This window comes from Xenopus laevis, chromosome 6L (assembly GCF_017654675.1).
Source record: "Xenopus laevis strain J_2021 chromosome 6L, Xenopus_laevis_v10.1, whole genome shotgun sequence".
Lineage (NCBI taxonomy): Eukaryota > Metazoa > Chordata > Amphibia > Anura > Pipidae > Xenopus > Xenopus laevis.
This window is the reverse complement of record NC_054381.1, coordinates 40633497-40660774: the sequence shown is the minus strand read 5'-3', so window position 1 is coordinate 40660774 and position 27278 is coordinate 40633497. Positions and strand designations below refer to the sequence as shown.

Genomic DNA, 27278 nt, shown 5'->3' with positions numbered 1-27278 from the left:
TTGAGAATAGAAGAGGCTGTTATAGCAGCAATGTCATATTATTATCTTTAATTGTGTAGGACAGCTGTGGCCCCTCAGAATTTATACCCTTAGTTCTCAAATTTCTTTGTAGCTAGCAGGACCCAGTAAAAGCTTTGCCACCCCAAAACCTTTTACAGACATAACAGTTTGCTAAGAGCTAAACATTTGCTAAGAGCAGGATAATTTGACATATTAAAGTTAATTTAAAGGTGAACGTCCCATTTAAAACATATTAAGTGCAGAGAGACATTTTTTCTAGAGACTGGTCAGTAGCTGTATTTTCCTCCATGTTCTGACCCCTGGGACTTCTTTATCAACACTGGACAGTTAAGGTGGCCATACACGGGCAGATAAAGCTGCCGATATCGGTCATTTGGACCAATTTGTCAGCTTATCTGCCCGTGTATGGGGGCTTCTGACTGGTCTTATAGCCATATAGCTGTTTTTCAATTTCCACCATTGCTTCCCAGCAGCTTGTTTATATGAACTATAGTAGTGTTTCTGAAGCAAACAGATCAGTTTTACCAGTGCAGGGCAACAGTACATGATATTTTCATTATTTTAAAACACTTTCGTTTTTTGGTGTTACTGTTCCTTTAAGAAAACCTTTGACCCCCCTAGTTCGCCACCTAAAAGCTACCGAAGTCCATGTTAGCCTATGGGGAAGGTCCCCATAGGCTTTCCAAGTTTTTTGTGATAGAAGGATAATCCTTCGATCGATGGATTAAAATCCTTCGAATCGTTCGATTTAATTGCGCAAAATTGCGCAAAAATTTTTAATTCGCCAGTCGAATATCGAGGGGATATTCGACCCTTAATACATCTGCCCCTTTGAGTCTATAAAATATCTCTTTCAATGTTCTACCTGCAGTTGGCATAAAAAATGCTTATAGCTGATTAAGTTGGAGTGTTGCGTTTGTATTTTGGAACTGATATCTAATGTTGATCTTGACTCCTGTTGCTTGTTATTGTGAAGGGCTCACTCTTGGGGAGCATAGTGATTGGGGAGAGTGTTATGGTGGATATTATCCAGCTTGTGCTAGTGTAATATGCCAGTACAGGGCTCTGCTTCCTACTGGTATTGTACATGGTCAGTGGGAACAGTTGGGACACAACCCCTTGTCGAGGGCAGTGTTTTTGGCTGTTGATTCTCAGCATGTTCTCACTGTTTCCTGGAAGACTATTCTGTGCACATTTGCTTCCGCTTTCCACCCTTTTCCTTTAGCACCTAATGATTACATCTTATCCCCAGACTTTGCATAGCCATTACCAAAAAAGGTTTTGTATGATAATGTTCTGCCGGACATAGATCTCTCATTTGGACAGGAAGCCAGTGTGCAATTCTTGTTGATAAATTCTTGCAAATTCACATTGTCTGCTTCTCTAGTTTATAAGGAAGGTATTTTGGCTTTTTTTGCATTTGGTTCACTGCCCTTGAGAAATTTTACAAAAATATAATAAAAGGTATATAAATAATAAAAATAATTTTTGCAGAACAGAGATAATAAAGGGTAATTTTTTTTAAAGAATGAAGATTTTATAATGTAATCTAGATTTCTTTGTGCCAGTGAAATCATTGTGCAAATGACGGATGTGTCCTGCCTGTGTATTATGGTGAAATTTTGGGAAAACATCCTTTATAAGCATCTGGTGTTTAATAACTGATATTTTGTAATATTAAAGCCAAGGTTAGCTGTGTTGTAGCTTTTTACATGTAGGTGAACTACAACATCATCCAGCTGAAGGCTTTTTTGCTTCCAACAAACTGTATATTCTTGTTTTATATAGATATGACAGAGAGGGACCATGCTGGTTGTTTTGCAGGGTAACATATTATAGCGCAAGCACTGTTTATGTTAATGCTCTTTGGCTTTTAGTAGGTAAATTACTTACTGCACATAGATTTCTATTAGAGGTCTAAAATGACATTTTCTAGGTTAAAAGAGGAGGTAGATATTCAATTAACTCCCTGGTAAAATCCATACTGGGCACAGGCATTAGAGCCTTTAAAATGCGCATGTTTAAAAGTCACTCCTATCCTGGATGCAATCGGACTTTAATTCTGATTCACAGCATATTTTAGCCTTTGGTTAGATCGTACTGTGAGGGTTCTGGCACAAGGAGCGCTATATTGCAACTGCTTTTTAGGGCAACTTTTACCCAGACAATATGAAAAAAAAGCCAACAGGGACCTCTTTTCTCCTAAAAACACACTTGTCCATATTTTGGGCTATTAATCCCAGACCAAGGGCTACACACAGAGCCTTCTATTGAATTCCTAGTGATTCCCTTGTGGTAAAGCTACACATTCCCAGTGTTACATTAATTCAATGCTGCATGTGTCATAGCAGCTTTTGCCCAAAGTATCAGAATGTTCCAGTCAAAGCCTGACACTGTTCAAGAAAAGAGATGTCTCACAGGAGTTTATAGGTAGAAGATGTGATCATCCAAGGGATTTTTATGTCCATTAGCATTCCCAAAGGCATCATTGACTATTTCTGCATGACATCATCAATCTAACATGATCTGACTATCTACTATGGAATATTTTCAAATGGTCATAAGGACTGTTTTTCCATATGGAAGAGAGTGTATTTGCCCTGGGCCGTTAGCATTATAGGAAAACCTTGGGGGAAAAAAACATTTAAAAAAAAAATACATGTTTATAAGAGATCTCCAACTAGCAGCCATCTAGGTGATAAACTCCCTGCCCCCCATCAACAATCTAAATCCGTCAGGGTTTTAATTCTGCAACAGCTGGAGTGTTGCAGGTTTAATATCCCTGAATGTCACCTTCTTTTTGACATAGAAGACCCAACATATCTGACTCCGACCCTGAATGTTCCTCCTCATAGAACCTTGAAATATAGCACCAGACAATTACCTTTCCCTTGACAATCGCATGGTCTTATCAGCTGTATTTAGTTGGGCAGCAGCTATGGGGCAACAAGATTCCCATCACCATCATTTCCATAAGCATAAGCATTCCTGTGATGAAACAGGGAACTTCAGTAAGCTTGGAAAATGATAAGGTAGAAGAATAATTGTTCCCACTAAAATGTATCTTATGTAGCCTAAAGTACATTGTTGAAATGTAATCTTAGGCTAAATTACACTGGGACACAGAATCTATTATGCCTTCAGTGTGCCATTTATTATAGCAATCTATTATTTGGTGCACTTTTTATTAGTAGGTAAAATGCAAGCACAAAGTGAGCGCATCCTTTCTCTTAATTCTCCTTGTAATTGCAGCTTAAATGCTTTCCATTTCATAATGGGGGCAATATATTCATTTTTTGGCAGGTTTGAAATAATTTTCAGACACCCACGCACAGTCAGTGTTGTGCTTGTGGCTCTGTAACCAATCATGCAAGTGAGAATTACTGTTCAACAGTTCATATTTGTGCCTACTACCTGGTACTGTCAGCATGTGCCAGTTATTCATGAACTTGTACGCAATCACAGGCCACTTCCCCTGCACCTCTCGTTTTATTGGAAAACCCATTTATGTATTTGTCCCATCATCATCTTACAGCCACATTCTTGTTTGCTGGGAAATGCCTACAGACTGATATATAACTGTTTTTGGAAAAAAAACAAAGTTGCTGTGAAACACCTACACATTTCTGGGCACACCCTTCATCCACCCTACCTAGCAGTTTTCTGATTTGTGGACAAGGTGTACTTTGCCAGCAGTTTGTTTTAATTGGTTTGCTTGTTAGAACTGCAGCAAATGCTCTGCCCTTGCTTCATTTCTCTTTATAGTTATTGTATCTTCAATGAAAAAGACAGTTAAGGTGCCTCAGGATGAATCAGAGTCTGTAGCATGCATGCCTAAAAGTAGGGAACAATAAAAGAAACTGTCATGATGCAGAATTAATTGACGGAAAAGAAGATAAGACAACACATTCACACATCATGGATATCGATATATCAAGTCAGATTGATGTTAACAGGGCTTTGTAAGGCTATAGCTTTTGTATGGGAAGCATATCTGCCTGGCCTCCATCAATCAAAATATCTCTGCCAGATTTTATTAGGTATTTTTTTAAATTTTCCATTAATGGTATAACTTTATATTTAGGTTAGTCATAGGTTACTTTTGCTGATACATTGGTTCTTCGATGTCTGGGATGTTGATTTTTATGTCATGGCTATTGCTTTTGCTCATAGAAAAGAGGTTGGCTGAAAGGTACGTGTTTACTGTATGTTTCTGGTACACATATGTTCTGAATATGCCTGATAAATAGTTGTCTTAAAAATATTAGTATTAAAGATGCACCAAATCCCCAAATCCTTCATGAAAGGTTTAGCTGAATCCCCCATGAAAGATTTGGCAGCAGGTCTGGACTGAGAATTAAAATAGGCCCTGGCATTTCAGGTACACAGAAGCCCAACCAGCCCACACAGAGGCCCAAACAGCCCCCACCAGCCTACGCTAAATACTGACTTTCTATGGCACCTTATAGCAGCCCCTCTGGCATTTGCCAGAACCCACAGATTGCCAATCCGTGCCTGTTTGGCAGAATACCCAACCAAATCCTAATTTGCATATAAAAATTTGGGATGGGAAGGGAAAAAGTGGGAAAAACATTTTTACTTGCTTGTTTTGTGACAAAAAATGACATGATTTACCTTCCTGCCCATAATTTGCATATGCAAATTAGGATTCGGATTCCATTAAGCCAGGCACAAGAATTTGTCCAAATCCTGCTGAAAAAGGCAGAGTTCTGGCCAAATCCTGGATTTGGTGCATCCTTAATTATTATGGCTGCAATAGGTGTGTATGACTCTGGTATTCTAATGATATAAAACAGAATTTGAATTAATATCCCCTTCAGCAGTAAGTCATTACTAGCAGTTGTGCCAAGACTGGAAATATATTGCTTACATCAAGACTGATATATGCAATATATTCATATTCACATTGTATTTCCTTTCAGAGACATCTCTGCTGGCTTCTTCCATAGTTCCATCATCTTTCCACAAGACCCAGGGACTGCCCACTGGATTTCCTAGAACAACCTAATGTAAATTATATGGTTCTTCACCTACTTGTAACTTTATGGCACTATTGCCAGTGTCTTGTAAGACTTTTTTTTTCAGTAGTACCTTCTATGCAATGATATGAAAGATGAGAAATCAAGCTCCACTGAATAAGTGACTATACCCTAAATATCTTCAGTTATAGTTATGTTATGCAGGTATGGGACCTGTTATCCAGAATGCTCTGGACTTGGAGTTTTCTGGATAACGTATCTTTCCGTAATTTGTATCTCCTTACCTTACGTCTACTAGAAAATCATGTAAACATTAAATAAACCCAATAGGCTGGGTTTGCTTCCAATAAGGATCAATTATATCCTAATTTGGAAGGTATATATTATTATTATTACAGATAAAAAAGGAAATTATTTAACAAATTTTAATTATTTTGATGGAATCTATGGGAGAGAACCTTCCCATAATTCGGAGCTTTCTGGATAACTGGTTTCCGAATAACTGATCCTATACCTATATCTTGAAAAAGGGCAGGGTTCTGGAGATCGCACATGGCTTTTGATATAATTGGAAATGGCCAACAATGCACTGGCCAAGGTGGGGTCCCACTTATCTGTTACATGCAGGTCATGCAGGCTGCTCTGTAGGAAACATTTATTTAGAATTCTTACTCAATGTGACTTTGTTTTCCCCTTTGCAACTTGTTTAAATGAAACATGACATTTAATACAGATTTATTTCTGAAAGTTTTATAGTCAAAAGGGTTCTTTGTACTTCTACTCACTGTTGCTGCCATTAAATTGAAACTGACATTTCTAAATGTCTCGATTATTTTAGTAAAGTTTGTCCCCATACACACAACAGAAATAGTAAGCTAATTTTGGATTCTGGGAAACCGTTTAAATGCTGTCTTGAAACCTATAAATGGAAACCTATAAATGGTCTGATTCAACAAAGTGGATGTGTACTAATGCTTTTCCTTAAATAGTTTTGTAAATTAAATAAGTAGTTATTTTTTTTGTATAGGTTTTGAGAAATAAATGGGCTATGAAATTTGTTAGTGACTTACAGCAGCTGCTATATTAATGGTCAGAAAAAAATTACAGGTGCGGGATCCGTTATCCAGAAACCCGTTATCCTGAAAGCTCCGAATTATGGAAAGGCTTCATTTTATCCAGATAATCCAAATGTTTAAAAATAATTTCCTTTTTCTCTGTAATAATAAAACAGAACCTTGTATTTGATTCAACCTAAGATATAATTAATCCTTATTAGAAGCAAAACCAACCTGTTGGGTTTATTCAATGTTTACATTATTTTCTAGTAGACTTAAGGTATGAAGATCCAAATTATGGAAATATCCCTTATCTGGAAAACCCCAGGTCTCGAGCATTCTGGATAAAAGTCCATAAATGTAGTAACAATTATTTAGGAACCAGATTTATTAACCGCAATGGAGTTTTATAAATAATGATGCTTTCGCTTTAAGTAAACAAGAAGTATTTGAATTACAATACATATTGAAATTAAGCAAATCTTTTCTTTCCGCCCTTGTGCTTTTTGGGCTTTGGGTAGTAACGTCGGGCCTCTTTTTACAGAAATGTCCAAATTTCCCTTTTAAAGGCTGCTTGAGCCTTCCCTGCAGAGTATTAGCTCCAAAATGGCAAACTGTCTACCCATTCATGGACCAACCTCAAGCCCTCTTTGCAGATGTATGGGTGAGTGCATGTGGTCCTAAAACTGTAGGGCTGCCCGCTCCCAGGGGGAGCTCAAGGCAATGAGGCCCACAGTCTGCTGACCAGATAGGGGGGAATGTGTAAACGGATGGTCATTAACTGTCTTAGATTTTCCTGTTGCTGCCTGATCATGTTTTGCAATGTTAAAGGGATGTCTCACCTTTAAGTTAACTTTAATATGTCACAGAATGGCTAATTCTAAGCAACTTTTTCGTTGGCCTTCATTTTTAATTTTTTTTATAGTTTTTGAATTATTTTCCTTCTTCTTTTGACTCTATCCAGAATGCTTTGGAACTGGGGTTTTCCTGATAACAGGTCTTTCTGTAATTTGGAATGTCATACCTTTATGGGCAGATTTATCAAAGGTTAAATTTCAAATTCATGTGAATTTTTTTTACCTCTAATAAATTTGAATATACTCAACTGGAATGGGAGGTTATTTGATAAAAATGTTGAACATCTAAAACTCGAACGAATATTCTTGACCCAAAAACTCAAAACAAGTTTTTTCTCCAAAAAGGAAGGCTATTAACATCTTCAAATGGGTCATTGGACCTCTGTCATTGACTTCTACATGAACTTGGCAAGTTTTAGGTGGCGAATAGTCTAATTCAAGTTGTTCCCAGGGTCAAGTTATAATAAATCTCGAATTCGAGTTTGGATTATTTGTGAGTTTTGACTAAAAATCCAACTCAAAATTCGAATTTATAATTTCAAATGGGGGACACTGACCCCATCTAAAAACAAATGCTCTGTAATCCATTTATTGTTTTTGCTACTTTTTATTACTCGTCTTTCTAGTCAGGCCCTTCTATTCATATTCCAGTCTCTTATTCAAATCAAGGCATGGTTTTTTAGGATAAATTGGACGCTTGCAACCAGATTGTTGAAATTGCAAACTGAAAGTTAAATAACTCAAAAACCACAAATAATTAAAAATGAAAAGCAACTACAAATAGTCTCAGAATATCACTCTCTACATCTTAGTAAAAGTTAGATTAAAGATGAACAACCCCTTTAATGGTAGTTTTTATATGTAATATTCCTTATTCATGTAGACCCCTTTTATTATGTACATACTTTCATGCGTTTGTTCATGACAGCATTTGAGTATTTATCGCAGCTCTCATTAACCTGCTTGAAATTGTGATTCATACAAATACGTTTTTTAATTAAGGTGGCCATACACGGGCCGATAAGTTGGCCAGATCTTGTTCGGATGGGACGAAAAATCCAGTCGGATCGCAGCCGCATATCGGGTAGAGATCCGCTCGTTTGGCGACATCGCCAAACAAGAGGATCTCTCAGTGTATGGCCACCTTTAGACATTGTAAGCAATGTAATATACCCAACTGAGTAGCCATAGCTTTGTTATAGGGTTGCTCTATTTTTGACCCTTTATATGGTATTCCTAGGCTACTTAGGTTACAACTGAAAAGACTAGAGAAATTCATCCCTGCAGCGTTCATAAGCACATCTATTGGTACCATACCCCAGAATGCAGCTTTCAGTTACAGCACTTTGCTTTGGTCACCTTTCTCTTTGATACTGTACACCAGCGATCCCCAACCAGTAGCTCGCGAGCAACATGTTGCTCTCCAACCCCTTGGATGTTGCTCCCGTGGCCTCAAAGCAGGTGCTTATTTTTGAATTCCAGGCTTGGAGGCAAGTTCGGTTGGATAAAAACCAGGTGTAGTGCCTAATCAAGCCTCAATGTAGGCAGACAATTCACATAGGGGCTACCAAATGGACAATCACAGCACTTATTTGGCACCCCAGGAACAGTTTTCATGCTAGTGTTGCTCCCCAAATCCTTTTACTTCTGAATGTTGCTCATGGGTTGTAAAGGTTGGGGATCCCTGCTGTACACCATCTATATTCCCAGTAGAGTTGCTTTGTCCTTTAAATGTGTTTGCTTAAAAAACAAACAATGACAAATGGGAGCTGTGACTGAATCTCCAAGACTGTTTATGTTGTCACTGCAATTGAACATGAAAGGAGCTGGAATATGCACGACCTGCCTCTGCGTTACTTAAACCTCTCCTGTGGGAATCCCAGCCAGATGACATTTTTGGAATAAGCAATGAATTGCCTGGTGTACATGGGTTTGTGTCCCTAGGCGAATTTCTACTGGTACTGAAGGTTATCCTAGTAGCAATGCATTTCTTGGAAAGCGGCTAAGGCCTAATACATACAGTACAATACAATAAAATTTGAAAACAAGTTATAGAGAAAGCTATTGACATTTAGTGGGTACCTATAAAACAGCATATCATGTCATCTTGATCTTTGTTTATACAGTTTGTGAGCATTTTGGGTAATCGTTAATTTAGTGGATAAACTACCCCCTCTTGTAAAATATAAGGATATAAGAAGTTACCAAGGTGTTTCATGACCATATGAAAACACGAGGCCGATATGCAGGTCTAGGTGACTTCTGATATCCTCATATTTTCCAACAGGGGGTACTTTATTTATTATAATACACAAGTTTTAGTGAGTCGTGTGATAGAAATTACATCACTAAGCTCTGATTATAACCGATGACATCACTAAGCACCCTTTATAAGTATATCATTTACTGGATATTCATGGGTCTTGTGTATATTATAAAATTATATGGTTACGATATAATATTTTAGTTGCAAAATGACAGTAGATTTTGGATAGCAAACTAAACCTGGTGCTGATATAAGTAGTTTGTGACCATTGGCCATTTAATATCCCAGTTATATTTTTGATAATAGGGATTTTGCACCATGCACAGATCTTTGGATACTGACCACTGTTATGAAAATAGGAAACTAAAGCCTTTTGTAAAAAAATATTTGTATTTTTATTGTGTTGTACCTAGGGTCAAGTGTGGGGTGGATGGTCTTGTGATTATTTTTCTTTGGGTAGTGTTCCATGTAGGGATGCACCGAATCCAGGATTCGGTTTGGGATTCAGCCTTTTTCAGCTGGATCGGATCAGCAAATTAGGGGTGGGGAGGGAAATTGCATGACTTTTTGTCACAAAACAAGGAAGTAAAAAATGTTGTCCCTTTCCCACCCCTAAGTTGCATATGTAAATTTGGATTCGGTTCGGTATTCGGCTGAATCTATTGTGAAGAATTCGTGGGTTAGGCCGAATCCAAAATAGTGGATTCGGTGCATCCCTAGTTCCATGTGTAAGGGCAATAAGCAGAAGAACTACATCTGTATCAGAAAATGCTGTGTGAAGGAAAAGTATGGGGAAGGTGGCTAATAATAACATTAGAATATCTATTGGGGTGAGTTGCTAGGTCTGGAAAAGAGATACGTTCCAGGGGTACGTACAGCTAGCTCTATCCCTCTTTGTCTGGCATTGAAACACAGAACATTGTGGCTAGAAGTTGTTGCAGTAATTTTAGTGAAATCTATTATTAATGCTAGTATATAAAATAAGCAACAAATATGTGTTTATTATATTGAAAGATGTACGTTCATATAAAAAAAAATTAAATAAAAAAAAAACATTGATGGTGAGACAGGGTGCAGAAGTCATATATATAATACACAAGAATATCCTGTAAATTATATCCTTATAAACGGTGCTTAGTGATGTCATCAGTTATAATCAGAGCTTAGTAATGTCATGTCACATGACTCACTGAAACTTGGGTATTATAATAAATAAAGTACCCCCTGTTGCAAAATATGAGGATATTAAAAGTCACATAGGAGTTCCCTGGCCTGTATATCGGCCTTGTGTTTTTATATGGTCACGGAACTCTTTGGTAACTTATAATATCCTTATATTTTACAATAGGGGGTACTTTATTTAGTAAATATAACATGTTAAACTCATTAACCATCACTATAACACTACTGTAACAATTAGAACAATGATCCTAGTGGGTTTTTTTTTATGTTGGAAGGCTGATTGTGGCTCTGGCGCAGGGTTAAAAGCTTGCCGTTTACAAGCACACTGTATTATTAGCAAGTTTTCCCGCATCAGGCACCGCAGAGCAGGGGATTATTCTGTGTAGTAATTACATAGTGCGACTCCTACTGTGTTACGTTTGAGTGAACATCATGAATGGTCCTTGAGGAGCTTCAGACATTAAATTATGTTGGTTTTCTTTCCGCAATGTACTGTGTCGTGCGATGTGCAAATGAAATTGTTCTAACATTACCATTTTACTGCCTTCCCATGAACCCTTGTCGTCTAGCCTAATAAACATAACTTTTTGATCCACAATGTACAAGGATACCATTGTTTATGGTTGATGGGCGAGGCTCACATAGACACAGGCTTGTTTTCAGGAGAGGAGAATTAATTGTTGATGTTACCAAACCTTCATTGCAGGAAGGGAGGGCTTACAATAACACTGTTTAGTGACATTGTACACAAGCACAATAAAAACAAATGGGGATGTTATTTTTCTCTTTTATTTTCTTTTAAAATTTTAAAGGGATCTTATTACTTACATAGCTTCTTATTTAAACAAATGATTCTTAAGCCATGCGGCTCCTGGTTAAAAAAGTCTAATAACAATACAATTGTAGCCTTGAAGAGCCTTTGTTTTTAAATGGGGTCAGTGACCCCCATTTGAAAGCTGGAAAGAGTCAGAAGAAGTAAAATAATTCAAAAAATATACAAAAGAAAAAATTAATACCAATTGAAAAGTTGCTTAGAAGTAGCCATTCTAAAAGAATTAAAGGTGAAACACCCCTTTATCACACTACAAAATACAACAGATCCATTATCCGGAAACCCGTTATCCAAAAATCTCTGAATTACGGAAAGGCCGTCTCCCAAAGACTTCATTTTATTCAAATAATCCAACATTTTCGTCCTCTTTCTCTGAAATAATAAAACAGTACCTAGTACTTGATCTAAACTAAACCTTATTGGAAGCAAAACCAGCCTACTGGGTTTATTTAATGTTTACATGGTTTTCTAGCAGACTTCTGAAGATCCAAATTACAAAAAGATCCGTTATCCGAAAAACCCCAGGTCCCGCGCATTCTGGATAACAGGTCCCATACCTGTACTGACATTAACATGGAACTTGTATTTTTGATATTGGGCCAGGAAACAAAAGCTGAATAGAAAATCCAAAGGTCTTCATTTTCTTTTTTAGCTTCCCTGCTAAGCACTAAAATTAACTTGGGCTCCACTAGCCTAAAGGCATCATTCTCTTCTTCAGCCTCCCTGCTGGCCTAAGCATTGTGGGTTACATGCAGAGACTGTCCTTAGTCACATTTCCAAAATGCATGAGCACTCAATGGTTTGCATTTGGCAGTTCCCGGCAGTATTTGGAATATATTACTGTAGCTGCAGCAGGACTGCTAATGTGGATTTCCATAACTTAAAGCAGTGGTCCCCAACCATTTTTACTCATGAGCTACATTTAAATTTAAAAAAGAGCTGGAGAGCAACACAAGCATGAAAATGTCCATGCGGATGTCAAATAAGGGCTGTGATTGGCTATTTGGTAGCCACTATATGGACTGGTAGCCTACAAGAGGCTCTGTTTAGCAGTACATCTTGTTTTTATGCAACCAAAAATTGCATCTAAGCCAGCAATTCAAAAATTAGCATCTGCTTTGAGGCCACTAGGAGCAACTTCCAAGGGGTTGGTGAGCAACATGTTACTCACAAGCTACTATTTTACTATTTACTGTTACTATTGTTTATATAAATAAGCTGCTATGTAGCAATTGGGGCAGCCATTCAATGGAGAAAAGACTCAGGTTACTCAGCAGATAACAGATAAGCTCTGTAGAACATCTATTATCCATTATTTAACCAGTACTGTATAGCCTTTTTTTAAATTTCCTCCATTGCTACACAGCAGCTTGTTTATATGAACTATAGTAGTGTTTTGTAGCAAACAGATCAGTTTCACCAGTGCAGGGCAACATTACATGATATTTTCATTATTTGACAACACTCATTTTTTGGTGTTACTGTTCCTTTAAGTAGTTAAAATGATTGCTTTAACAGGCGTAGACCTATAACAAGCTTTAAAGATTTAAGCTGGGAGGCTTTTCCATGATGCCTAAAAATGATAGTCACCCAGACAAAACATTCTGTTAAATTGTCTGTCCACCCCATATATATTTGGGACCTATGTATTACTCCCTAGTATTCCAGGAAGTGAGGCAACAATTATATACTTCATTATTAAAGATCTGATGTCTGGCATGTGTAATGAGGGAGATTTAATAGGTGTTTCTAGAAGGTGGAGGTGGTTTCCTCCTTGTTTTGTGCTTTAATATCCTGATGTTTGCGCTAATCATATGTTTATTACGTAAGGACACTGCAAGTGATAATTAATGCTATGACTGTGTAATGTGCACAGAACCATCCATTCCGGCATTCTGCATATTCTTTCCCTTCACTTCAACCATTTTCTCTTACTCATAGAGGAGGAAAAAAAGAATCCGTAAAGTGCTCTGTTTATGCACATTGATACATTTTACAAGGTAATCTGGCTCTTTGTTTTTACATGTTTTTTTACTTGACATTGGTGAAGTAATTGCAACCCTTGGCAAGTTTTCAGACCCTTTAAGATTGTGTTTGACAATTTATGGGCAGTGCATACAAATTATTTTGTTTGAAATCACCTTTTTTAGTATTTGACCCACCCACCCACCTGTCTGTGCACATAGTTTTTTTTAAAGGAGAAGGAAAGCTACCGAAGCAGTTTATTGCCAATAGATTAGCCACAATAGTGAATGCTATAACACTTTATTCTGCAGAATGCTTTACCATACCTGAGTAAACAGCTCTAGAAGCTCTCTCTGTTTGTTTAGGATAGCAGCTGCCATATTAGATTGGTGTGCCATCACTTCCTGCCTCACTCTCTCCTTACTCACTCATAGCTCTGGGCTCAGATTACAGCAGGGATGGGAGGGGGAGATTAAGAGAAGAGCAAACTGAGCATGCTCAAGCCCTAGCCTTGGAGGTTTAAGATGAAAACAGGAAGTCTGATACAGAAACCCATGTGTACACAATAGAAGGAAAGAAATGTGGTGTTTGTTTTGACAGAGGACTCAGAGCAACATTACTTTGAGGGTTTACCAGTGTATTTATATAGATCTTTCTGATAAAGTTTACTTAATTTTAGCCTTTCCTTCTCTTTTAATGTATACATAAAATATAATTGTTGTGCACATTGGCAACAGAAAAAGAGAGAACATTGCTTGCAGGCTGCGTAGCCCAGTTGCACACATGTATATACTCAGTAACTGTTATGGCATCATTGTATAGCAAATACTACGCACTTGGGCAAGCTATACGCTTTAAGCCCAGAGAAAACTATCTGTCCATTGCCAAACAAATTATACAGCCTGGCAGCTTTTCCATGTCTCTGCTTGTTACCAGCCATCACTAGGAATCCCATGGCTCCCACATACACAACTCACAGAAGAACATTATGGCATCTGCATTTTAAAATGAATATGCATACACACATTGGCCAATAACTAGATTATTTTACTTGGTGCATTAATATGTTTCTGCAGGAGAATACTTTTTATGTTTTCTGGACTGCCCCACACTGTAGATTGTGCATAATGCAACTGCAGATAAATTGTCAGTTATATCGTTATAATAAACCAATTTTTGATATGCATTGATATTTAGGTTGCAGTTCAAAGAATGTAAGGCTGCGGGGGTATAGACAGAAAGATAAAACACATTTAAGAATGTCAGTATAGCATAAGGTTGGTTATCTGTGTATATTATTTATAAGATCTACATTTTCCTATTAATCTGCTTCTCCCATAGGGTTACTATCAAATTCAAACATTAAATATTTTCCAGATGAAACCTTTAAAAACCTTGTAATTGCAAAACTGATCTCAAAACCATCTGCCGTTCATGCTCTGTTAAAAAAAAAAGAGGATGTGTTTTAGATTACGGTTTTCTGGTGCTCTTCTTCTCTCAGCACAATAGGTTCAGATGATAAATGAGCAAGATGTGCTATACAGGCGTTTGCTTTGCTACTGTATGAAATGACTATTGATCTACAATCCTTGAATGCGGAGAAGGCCAGTAATGCTTGTATCCTGCCACAGTGCTTCAGGTCGAAGAGAGTGAAGAAGGCATCCTTAGCCTGTTTGGGAGACCGTATTTGATTTTTAAAAACCATATTAATGCGTGCAGATAATTTTGGAAATACTGTGTTCCCAGACCACAGAGTTTACCTATTCTGTTGTGATGCTTGAGGCAGAAATTGATTGTGTGGCTTGCCTAATGCCACCAGTTGGACCACAGAATCTTAGGCTTTCCTCTTAGCCTACAGACTAGGAGAATAAATAGAGAGAAATCTTTGTTTTCAGTCAAGATTTTACTTTGCATCTTGGATTTTTCATTCTTCATAATGGATCATGCATTGTGTTTTGACTATTTTACAGATGTAGACAGCAGAGCCCTCTCACATTGTTTTCTTGTATAATCCTATATAATACACAAAAGCCATGAATATCCTGTAAATTATATCCTTATAAACGGTGAGTTCTGATGTCATCAGTTATAAACGGTGAGTTCTGATGTCATTTCTGTCACATGACTCACTGAAATTTGCGTATTATAATTAATAAAGTACCCCCAGTTGTAAAATATGAGGATATTAGAAGTTACCTCAGAGTTCCATGACCTGTATAAAAACACTCGGCCTTCAGCCTCGTGTTTTTATATGGTCATGAAACTCCTCGGTAACTTATAATATCCTTATATTTTACAAGAGGGGGTACTTTATTCACTATATACTGTAAGTGTTGTGTATTCATTGTATCTCAGATTGTAGAGTATTGTTGTTATATGTTGGGATGATATTGATAAAGAAAACCAGTCACCAGTGTGGTATGTAAGCACTTGGCTTGCTGCTGCCAGCAATTAGCCATTGACCCATGTACCACTTAAGATGGCCATAGACAAATACAAGAGGTCCTCTGCACTCAACCCATTATCAATATATTTAGGACATTAATACATTGTGCCTTAAACTACTAATTAAGAATTCTATTGCTTCAGTATACATCTTACACAGGGACTAAGTTTTACCTGCAACTTACCTGCTGCTTTCAAGGTTAAAATTCCCAAACATGGTTGCCCTTTTATTGGCCACCACCGGGATCACCTGACTATAGTTGGTAAGGGTGGGAGCTACATCATGGATCTGGCCACTGCTCCTCTATAAACTATAACAAACAAGGGAAAGTTGTGCTCACCACTAATTTTTAAAAACATTAAGAGGCAATGAGGCTGTGACCACAAAACTCACATAGACAAATACAAGAAAGCTGGCCATAGACGGACACAGAGATAAAGTCATATGAATTTTTTTCATGATTTTCAGACCATATTTGGATCGTCCCGACATTTTCCGTGCCATAGTGATCGGTTGTTTTGTCGATCATACAGATTAGAAGATTTCTGCTAGCTAACGATAATATCTCTGCATGTATTGCCTATCTGACGATATCAATGAGTGACTGTCACTACTATTTGTCGGACATAACTTTCGTACAATTGCTGTCTTTGTATTAATGGCCAGAACATCGTAAGATTTGCTCGTTATTCTACTTGGTTAGTGGTAGGACAGGGGAATGCACGATCGTGTGTAGGACTACAGGATATATCTGCATGTCTATGACCAGCTTAAGACGGACAGTCTCTTTTAATAGTGATAGAAATGTGATCCCAGATCAGCCTGCTTCCTATGGCTCTGAGTGATTAGCATTATACTTCTGCAAAGTATGCTCTGAGTCCTTCCATCTTTTTATTCCTAGTACTTGAGATTGAATTACTTAGACAAGGTATCCCCCCAAACCAAGCCCTGTTCATATAAAAACCTCATCTGCGTGCTACACATTCACCATCAAAATAACCTCCCAAGAGATCCCTGCTATAGCTATAAAGCATTTAATTGGTGTTGAGGGTAAACCGGTGTACAAAAATCAGAGAAGAGCAGCAGTTTGGATAATGTTTTATTAATGGGAGACTGCATATATTGCTTTTGCTATAAACCATGATTTGTTAGTTAATTTTACATTTTGTATCATGCTGTGTCTAGTATATTCCCACTGCTTTCTGTTTCTGACATTGTTCTTGTTCATCATTCGTGTCTTGAGGATTCTAATTGGAAAAATATTTCAAACTAGTCTAAATATTCCTAGGAAAAGGGGTTTTTTTTTCTGCGCATAAATGGTGTGGCCACTTATATAATGCAAAAGTAATTGTTAATAACAAGAGAAATAATATACAAATTTGTATATAGTTTATGTATTGGTATTAGTAATTGCAGCGCAAGCATATTTAGGAACAATGACTTTTAAAGCAGTTTCAGATAACTTATGCAAACAGCCAAGATGAAGGCTTGAAGATGAAGGCTTGCAACCAAGAGAACATGGGGAGGCCTAAACGCCTAAACTCCCATAAATTCGACCAATCTAAATTTATTTAAAAAAAAAATCAAATTTTTAAAACTTGGAGGAATTAAATTGACCGGAAAACTAAAAATAAATTGAATTCAAATTAAATTCAGAATTTAAAATACTTGATTTGAGTTTGACTTGAATGTCAGGAAAGTTGCAAGCAACTCGAAATTGATCCCTGAACCTCTCCCATGTACTCAAATAGCAATTTGGCAGGTTTAAGGTGGTGGAAAGGCAAATTCTAATTCTTAAAGTATGATAAATCTTGAAAATCGAATTCAAATTTTTAAAAATTTGAATTACTCCCTAGTCGAATTTGACAGTTTTGACCATATAAAATAAGAAAATGAAAATTTGAATTTTCAATTCAACCCTTGATAAATTTGCCCCTGTGAATCTGTGATGGTGGTGTTCGGGGGTTTATCACATGATAAGATTTAGACTTCTAGGTTAACTTATTGCCTGGTCCATGATGGACAGATGCAGCACAAATTACTTGTGTGTAACATCAATGACTTCAGTGAGTAAGGATTTAGAAAAATAGAAGGGAAATGTGCTAGACAGAATAGATTAGAACCATTGTGATGTATGTTGGGGGGTTGAGTTATTATTGGTGACATTTTCATTTTCTGAAAATAGTTTCTGAAAGTTGTAGCTTAAAAAGGGACTATATATGATATATATATATATATATATATATATATATATATATATATATATATATTTTGGCACATGAGAAGGTGCTTGTAACGGCACAAGTGAAAGATTAAAAAAGTATGTTAAATAAGTGTCAGTATCAGTCTATATGCAGAAGAGTGAGTGATGATGGGAATAGCTCTGATTAAGAAGCAAGGAGGCATGCATTGATTCCCACTAATCATCTTGTGACCTTAGGCAAGTAACTATTTCCCAGTACCTCTGGTTTTGTAATGATATCATAGGCCATGGAAGCCAAGGATACACTGTCTATAGATGTATACATTTTTGTATATTTGTGCTTTTTACATCATCTGCTTCATTACTTGACTTCAGACTGTCAACATTTCTGTAACACAATGATTGCCACCAGTATGTGCATTCAAAAAAAACACTGATTTATATTCAGAGCATTGTACTCTCCCAAGACACTTAACGAAGGCAGCTTATAATGAGCCAGCTTAAAGATTTCATTGCCTGTGGAATGTTTTCAATAACAATGTTTTCATTATGAAGGTTAATAATATTATTATTTTTTACATTACACTTTGATAGACATGCCTTAAATTACATATCATTAAGGCTGCTGGTGAGCCATTACATAAAATATTTGGTAAACATTTCCTTGAATAATATTAGCATACTAAAGAGCTTCCAGTTGAAACCAAAAATTCGGTTGACATATACTTGTAGGAGTGTGGGAAGGGCAAAATACTATTATTAACTATTATTATCTGTAGTATGGAGCAGAGACATTGCTATATTTGTTCCTGTATGTGACACTGCCCTGTTAAATAATGTGACTTAAATGCTCTGTATGATCTTTCACTAGAACTAAATGGCACTTATGGGTTATTTATTACACCTCTCATTTTTCTGGTCAGCTTTTTGTGGCAAAACTCTATTTTTTTAAATAAAAAAAACCCTCAAATATTTCAAGATTTATTAAATCCCAATGCTACAAAAAGAGCAAATCCAAAAATCCACCATCTCAGACCCGTCGAGGTCCTGTATAAGTCAATGGGAGAGGCACCTATCCCAAATTGACGTTATTGTGGTCTTCGGTGGGTTTAGCCCACAATTCCAAAGTTTTAGGGGTTTTTGAGCAAAAACTCGAAAACCTCAAGCTTTTCGGGAGAAAAGCCAGAAAAAATCATATGATTCGGGTTTTCATTTGATTTTTTGGTGTTTTTTATCGATCCGATTAAATCTATTTATTACAAAATATGGCAAATCGGGTATAGGAGTTTGGTCGAGTGCATATGTATTTGGTGGTGTCTATCAGCTTTTACTTGTTCCTTCATTACAGGTCATTTACTACTCACCATGTAGTTTGCAATGTGCAAAGAAAAAAGCATCAGTCACCCATTTTTTGCACTTTGAACATTATGTGGGGCAGGCCACTGGGTGCAGGAATGCTGCCATGCTGCCCAATGACATCCACATTTGTTCTTAAACAATGGGGATGTGCAGGAGATACAGTAGCAATCCCCATTGCTCAGGTCCCAATGATGAATGTTAGTGAGAATATAAGGGATGGGACGGGGGCGGCGAACAGCTGCGGGCCTAAGGGAGCCCGCTATATAAATCCGGCCATGCTGGTCGGACTTTCTGTGGCAAATTTTTTTCAAGGAATAAATTTTTCAAGATTTATTATATCCCAATTCAGCAAAAAACCCAAATCTGAAAATCCGCCATCTCAGACCGGTTGAGGTCCTGTATAAGTCAATGTGAAAGGTACCTATCCCAAATTGACGTTATTGTGGTCTTCAGTGGGTTTAGCCCAAAATTCCAACCTTTTGGAGTTTTTTGGGCAAAAACTTGAAAGACTCAAGCTTTTCAGGAGAAAAGCCAGAAAAAACATATGATCTGGGCTTTGATTGGATTTTTTAGTGCTTTTTTACTGATCTGATTAAATCTAGTCAATTTATTAATAAACATGGCAAATCGGGTATGGGAGTGTGGTCGAGCTTTTTTTATTGGGACAATGAGACAAAATTTGAATTTTACTAAATAACCCCTAAATGTAAGGTCCCATGGCTGGTATACTCTTTGATATATTTTTGCATATGTTTATTGGTGGTGTCTATCAGCTTTTACTTGTTCATTTACTACTCACCATGTAGTGTGCAAAGAAAAAGGCTGCAGTCGCCCATTTTTTGCACTTTGAACATTGTGCTGTTTTTCAATCTTTCAATTTCGGGAGCGTCAGGAGGAACAGCCACATTAGGGCCCTGTCCTTAGCACCTGCCCTAGGGCACAACACCTTCTATATTTCTGTAATTCTCATGTACAGGCTGTTAATGACAAACCATGCGAGTCACAACCATTAGAGAATAGCAATGGACAGACAAATACTGCTTTCACATACAAATATGTAATATTAAGTAGAATTACATTTGTTTTCATTAATCAACAATTTATTTCTGGGCTTACAGCCCCTTTAAGAGAACAAAAAACTGCTTCACCATTGTTGTGCTTCTCCAAGATAATTAATTGCTAACCCAGCTGCAGTGTCAATGCAATGCCTGTATTACAAGGCTAGTATGCTTTTCTATTGGAGGCCATTTGCCTGACAAAGCATCACTTCAAATCATCTGATCAAACTGCTGAGCCTTGTGCACATACAGAACTAACTGACTGAGCAGTATTGCTTGGCACAAAACCACTTGTACGTTTTTTGCCACAAAGAAGGCATTTATATGTACCGGATGGTGTCGCTTCCTGTCACAAATGCTGTTTGTCTTTTTCCATTGTTATTCATTTTATTCCATTGGAAAGTTAATGGTATTGATTAGTGGATGTGAGTTATTGATAATCATTTCTTGCTTCTGGGGCTGAGACAATGGTTCTGAAAAATGATCCTCTGTTTTCTGGAAGCCAGACCAGCATTGATGAAATAATTACACAAAGTTGTGCACTTTGATCCAGAGGGCTGAGTCTGGGTCTAGTCTGGGTGCATAATAGAAGATATAAAGGTCCCCAAAAGGAAATTATATCAGAATATCCTATCATAAAAGAGATTCTGACACCAGAAATTAAACTCCTTTTTTACATTTATCATAGTATTTTCTTTGAAAGCTACTTATAACTTTGCCATAAAGTATTTACACAATCCTTTTAAAGTGATACTGACACTAAAAAATGAATTTTAGCATATGAATGTACATTAAATGTTACCTATAGGTCATGTTGATCATTTGTTGCTGAGAGGTTTGTTTTTCTATATAATTGTTAGTTGAAGTTCCTAAGCCTGACTCTCTGACACTCTGACTTTGCCAACCTGACTGTCCCATCTCAGCCTGTTAGTTACAGTTTCTAATGCTAACGGACTCCTGCTACACAAATATGGCAGCCCCCTCATACAGGAACATGGGGGGTCAGACAGGTAATGTAAAAGCATCATGTAAATACTTTATGGCAAAGTTAGAAGTAGCTTGCAAAGCCAATATTATAATAGATGTAAAAAAAAGTTTAATTTCAGGTGTCAGTATCTCTTTAAATTACCTGTCTGATGCCCCATGTTCCTCTATGAGGGGGCTGCCATATTTGTGCAGCAGGAGTCCGCATTAGAAACTTTAACTGACAGGCTGAGATGGGACAGTCAGGTTGACAAAACTGTCTGGTTTAGAAACTTCAACCAACAATTATGTACAAAAACAAACCGCTAAGCAAAAAATGATCAACGTGACCTATAGGTAACTTTTATTGTACATTCATGTTTTAACAAGTAGTTGTTAGTGTCAGTATCACTTTAAGCCAGGTTTTAAGGAATGTTTGTGCAGCATTCTGTATTAAACTTGGGTACAGGAGTTTTCAGCTAACAAAAGGTACTTTTGGTGGTACGAATATGAGCACATTTCTAGGTGAATCTGAAAACAGCATTTTATAGCATACAATGTGACATTTTTTAATAATCTATGTCATCTTTTTTTCTTTTCTTTCCCTATCCCTCTTTTTTCCCCCACAACTTTGGTTTTCCCGTTTGTGCATTTTTTTCCTCTATCTTGCTTTGACATTCTCCTCCATAGCTTACTCTTTTCTGTTTCTTTGCTTCATTAACTCCCCCTCTATATTGCTTCCATCTCTATTATCCTGTATCCCTTCTTCCTTCCATTCTCTTTCTCTCCCATTGCTTCCTCTTCATTTCCCTTTCGTTGTCAATTGCTTTCTTTTACTTCCTTTTGCCTACATTTTTTCTTAATCGTATCCAATATTCTTGTTGCCATTTGTCTACCTGCAAGCCTTTGTTTGACCTAATGTTAGTCAGCTTTGAACACCCTTTCTGAAGAAGACAACTCTTGCTCCGAACAATACATATAATTTTTCAGGCCAGAGAAATGGGAAACAAAAATGTAAAAACAAACCATAAATAATAAATGATGATTAACTGCAAATTGTCACAAAATACTGCTCACTACATTCTACTAAAGGTTATTTTATAGATGAACTACCACTTCAAAACTTTATATCTCCAGATATTTTTTTTATATTATTGTTGGCACTTTTAGATTTGTCTAATTCATTTAGGATTTCAAAATGCTTTACCTTGCAAATAAAGGTTTATAAGCATAATAACCCTTCTCTACAAGTGTTGTAAAGTTAATTTTAATAAATACTGGTATATTCCCTGGTGCTTGTCTCCATAAAAATGACTTAGACGAGCAGTTTGCATAAATCAATATACTTTATCTGCTTGTATCACCCCTATAAAACGCATCTTTGTTGCTGATCACCTTTCTTAGAGTATGAAATGAAAGAAAGATGTCAAAATTATCAATAGCTTGCATCTTTCTTTAATTGCAAATTTAAGGCTCATAAACTAATATGGCTCATGTTTTTTTCTAATGTGGTAGCTCATAGCAAAGAATTAGCAATCTAATGCAATTAGGAAAATCATACAGGTATGGGATCTGTTATCTAGGATGCTTGGGACCTGGGGTTTCTTCAAATAAGAAATATTTTTGTAATTCCGATTACCATTCCTTGTATGCTAGAAACAGTTAATCATTAAACTAACCCAATAACATTGTTTTGCCACCAATATGGATTTATGCATCTTAGTTACCATCAGATACAAGGTACATGTATGGGACCTGTTATCCAGAATGCTCGGGACCTGGGATTTCCCAGATAAGGGATGTTTCCATAATTTGGATCTTCAAACCTTCAGTCTATTAGAAAATCATGTAAAAATTAAATAAACCCAATAGGATTGTTTTGCTTCCAATAAGAATTAATTATATCTTAGTTTGGGTCAAGTACAAGGTACTGTTTTATTATAATAGAGAAAAAGGAAATCATTTTTAAAAATTTGGATTATTTGGATTAAATGGAGTCTATGGAAGATGGCCTTTCCATAATTCTGAGCTTTCTGGATAATGGATCCCATACCTGTACCTTAACGGGTTTCTGGATTACAGATACCATACCTTGAACTGTTTTATTGTGAAAGGGAAATATTTTTAGTTTAAAATGCAACATATGAGAGATGACTCTCTGAGCTTTCTGGGTATCAGTTGTTTTGATGAGATCCCATATATGTATTCTGATTTCCTGTGTGTGTGTAAGAATGCACATTGTTTTGCACAATGTGAGAATAGAGCAATATCTATTTAGTCATCTCAAGGCATGATCATAAAGTCATGTTGAAAGCTGTAATAGATGAAAATAAATGCTAAGGATACATGCAGAATAACAGCCGGCGATTGGAGGGCCACCAGCAAATACTAAAATGTTGTGCTGCCTGAGAGCCTACTAATAAGGTGCATTATGGGACTTCATGGGCTACAAATGAGGGAGAATATTAAATAGCCTGTCAGCTAGGAACTAATAAGCTGTGGTTTGTTCTCTGTGGAGTGCATTATTTTATAACATTGCTTTTCTCGCTACATGGAAGCAGGATGAAGAGGAATCCACTGTACAAGTGAAGGAGGAAGACCAAGATGTTCTGGTGCTTAAGAAAGTGCCGTCAGAAAGCCCAGCCCCCACAGCAGGGAGTGCCCAGAATGATTGGAGGTAAGAGTTTTTCCTTAGGCATACACACACAGACACACAAGCACACGCTGAATGCACAGCTCCTAGCTGCCAGATGGATTCAGCCAGCAGAGACAGCACTGATTTGGGAATAACGTGCATATTATAGGGGATGCCCTTTGTTATTAGACTGCCGCAATGGGAAGCTCCAAGCTGAGGGTCTTTAATGGCTGCATAGACAAGAAACCTTCAGCAGCGTTCACTGCCAGAGAGCAGCCCCTGCCCACATTTGATGTGCCTTATTTTAAATATATTGATGAGGAGGATGAGGAAGATGAGTGGAGCAGCCGCTCTCAGTCTTCCACAGAGGATGATTCAGTGGACTCTTTGCTTTCTGATAGGTACGTGGTGGTATCGGGGACCCCGGAAAAGATTCTGGAGCACCTCTTGAATGATTTGCACCTGGACCAGGTACAAGATAAAGATACAGGTAAGATCACAAAGACTGACAATTCACTGGCTCAGCTGCCAGCTGTCTCCTACTTGGCATGCTTTGGTCGGCTTGGTATTATTACTTTTTGTAACAAAGGATTTATGGGCAATTTATTTAAAGTGTTATGGGATAAAGCAGCAGAGGTAATTGTATGCTGTTTTCCTTTACTAGACTGAGCAGCAGTGCTCGTGTGTGTCTGCAGTATTTTGTTTTAATGATAACACAACTTTTTAGGATGTATCAGTGCTGTAGACTGTCAGGAACCAATATCATCTGCTTTATTGCTCCAGCTGAACTTCCAACTTATTTATCTGCAAGAAGATGCTGGGAGCTGTAGTTTGGCAACACATGAAGCTGGAGCAGGAATTACCAGTGTTCAGTGATGTAGAACAGCAGCTAAAGTGGTAGTTTTGCTTTTAGATTGTGGCTGCTGCAAGCTTCCATAGCATAGCCTCACAGTGAGTAAAATGAAATTCAGTCTAGCCTGGAGGTCTAATTGTTTTTGCACATGGGGGGAGTTGGTGTGAGATATTGAGGTTAAACAGTGGTTTAGTGTACTCATATCCTTTGCAGACGATTTACACTTAATGGCCGATACAGATTTGGAAAGTTAGTCACAAAGTCATAAAGCCAGCAGTCCCTATTTGGGTGGAAAAGAGGAACACTCGGACCAGAATATTTTTTTTTTAAAAAAATGTAAAAACAAAAAAAAGGTGTCCACTGTTTTTTCTAAGCAGATAATGTATGCCACCACCTTAACCTACTTGAACTAATGTGACCTGGAATATGTTATTTGCTAGCAGAGCACTTACAGCCCCCAATAAATTATTAAAACACATTTTCCTATAGGCTCTGCTGTTGCCCTGTTTTTGGTTTTCTGACCTTGTTTACAGCACAGGGAAATCACACGTTATTGCTTCAGTCTGACAGAGATTGGAAAGGCAGTTCCAATAATGCGAAGATAATGAAATTCTGTATATCATTATAAGGGTCCTGCTGCAAATACTCCTTCACACATACGTTTGCTTTGTGTTTGTCCTGTTCACCTCATCGTTCAAATGAAGTAACAAAGGCAAGAAGCTATCACGCATTAGCTCTTATTATCTTTTGTTCCACATGGGTCATCTCCTTTCTACAAGCCAGAGAAATCATTTGCAGGGAGGGCATGTAGAGGATGATGATGAAATCATTACTATTACCCATTAATTTTCTTTTTATTAGAGTGCTGTGAATCCCTGAATAGGTGTCAAGGTGTTTCATAACAGGCACATTATTTAATATATTTTTTATTTGATTATAAAACAAGGCCACAGGACTGCTTAGCTTATTCATTAACTGTTTTGACCTGTAGCAAGCTTATTATTTATTTCTGGATTGTGCTTCTGGGTGCAGGAGGAAATTAGGTAAGAAAATAATGGGAGATGTAGTTTCAACATTCTTTTTCTCTCTTTCTACTTTTGATGTTACAAAACAAATTCAATCATCTTTTCAGATATAAATCTACTAATAAGTAAAACATGAAATAGTTATAAAACTTTGTTGAGCCAATTGCCTGAGTGCTCAGCATTTTTTGAGACCCCTAACCACACTGTTAAACAATATATAACAATGGATTAATGATATAAAAAGGATATGTACTATAAATGATCGCTCTGAAAGGTAGGCCTAGTTAGATTTCAGTGTCACTTTGCTCCCTTCCATTGTCTTTTATTCTCTTCTTACTCTACTGTTTCCCCTTGTTGTTTCTCTTTAACAGTTTTCTACTTTATTATGCCTCTTTTATTACCTTGTTTCTATGTCTTTTTCTTGTTTTTACACCATTTTTCAATACCTTGTCTATTTGTCTTGCTTTTCTTTGTCTTTTTGTTCCTATTTCCTCTTGATCTAAACCACACTAACCTTTTCTTTTCCTTTCACATTCATCTCTTCTTCTGCATATTTTCCCCTTCTGCATCTGCTCTACCTTTCTTCCTTCTTATGGTTTTATATGTCTCCCAAAATCATTTTCCTTCTGCTTTATTTTCCTCCTAAGCTTCTTTTCTCTCCTAATCTGTCATTCTCTCCCTTTGTCAATACTGTTATATTGCTTCATTTCTTTAATACTTTCAACTTTTCTCTTCCTGTTCCACTTATCTCAATCAGCTCTAGTCTACATCTCAATCAAATCTCAGTGGTCTTCACTCGTGTCTCTATTGTTTTCTGCTCCTTTTTCTCCTTTGCTGTCTCTATCATGCTGCTTCTCCACCTCTTTAATTCTCTCGCTTTTGCTCATTCCTCTCCCTGTTTCTCTACCTTTTTATTCCTCTGAGCTGTTTGTTTGCCATTTGTCTTCCTTCTGCTTTCTTTTAACCTGCTTTCTTCCTTTTATCTATTTTTCTCTGTTTTAATTTATTTTGCTCCTAATTGGCAATATTGACAGGTTGCAAAGCTCTTACTTTACAATACACAAAGGATCTGCATGTTTGACAGCTGTTTGAATCTCCCGCCTTCTCCCCTGTGTGTTGACCTATTACAGTGCTTTGCTATCTGTACAGTCTGTTAGGAGAATAGCACACGCAGTGGATTTCAGTGCTAGAATGCAAACTCTTGCCTTTTGGCACTGAAATCCACCTTGTGTGCCTGCACTCGGCCCAACACAATGGATCTGAATTCAGGAGGCTAATGCCAAGGAAGGGGCTGATTCTCGACCTGGGGATTTCAACAGGATGACTTTCGGCCCTTATGTGGCATTAGCCTAAAACCAGAACAGAGTTAGAAGGGGTTGGGAATGTCTTGGCAATTTCCATGGCCATGTGCTTTTTTTTTTTTTGTTGCTTTCTGCATAACCTTTCCAAATAATAGAAGTCTTTTTGCATACAATTATATGAAAATATAAATATCAGCTGGTTCCTTTTTGGGGCGCTAAGCCTCCCTAAATCTTAATTATTCTCCACCTAAGATAGA

At 37.2% G+C, this 27278-nt stretch overlaps 1 protein-coding gene across 2 annotated transcripts in view; it reads left to right on the top strand.

Annotated features, from left to right (window-relative positions):
* The window catches only part of rapgef5.L (Rap guanine nucleotide exchange factor 5 L homeolog), a 155099-nt gene that overhangs the window by 84944 nt on the left and 42877 nt on the right, over nt 1–27278 (top strand). The window contains exons 10-11 of one of the 2 annotated variants that reach the window (XM_018267362.2): nt 23769–23884; nt 24244–24332. In XM_018267362.2, coding sequence (XP_018122851.1) covers nt 23769–23884; nt 24244–24332 — 205 coding nt within the window. Of the gene's footprint in view, nt 1–23765; nt 23885–24243; nt 24333–27278 lie in introns of both variants that reach the window. The other variant, XM_018267361.2, reaches the window with a different exon arrangement.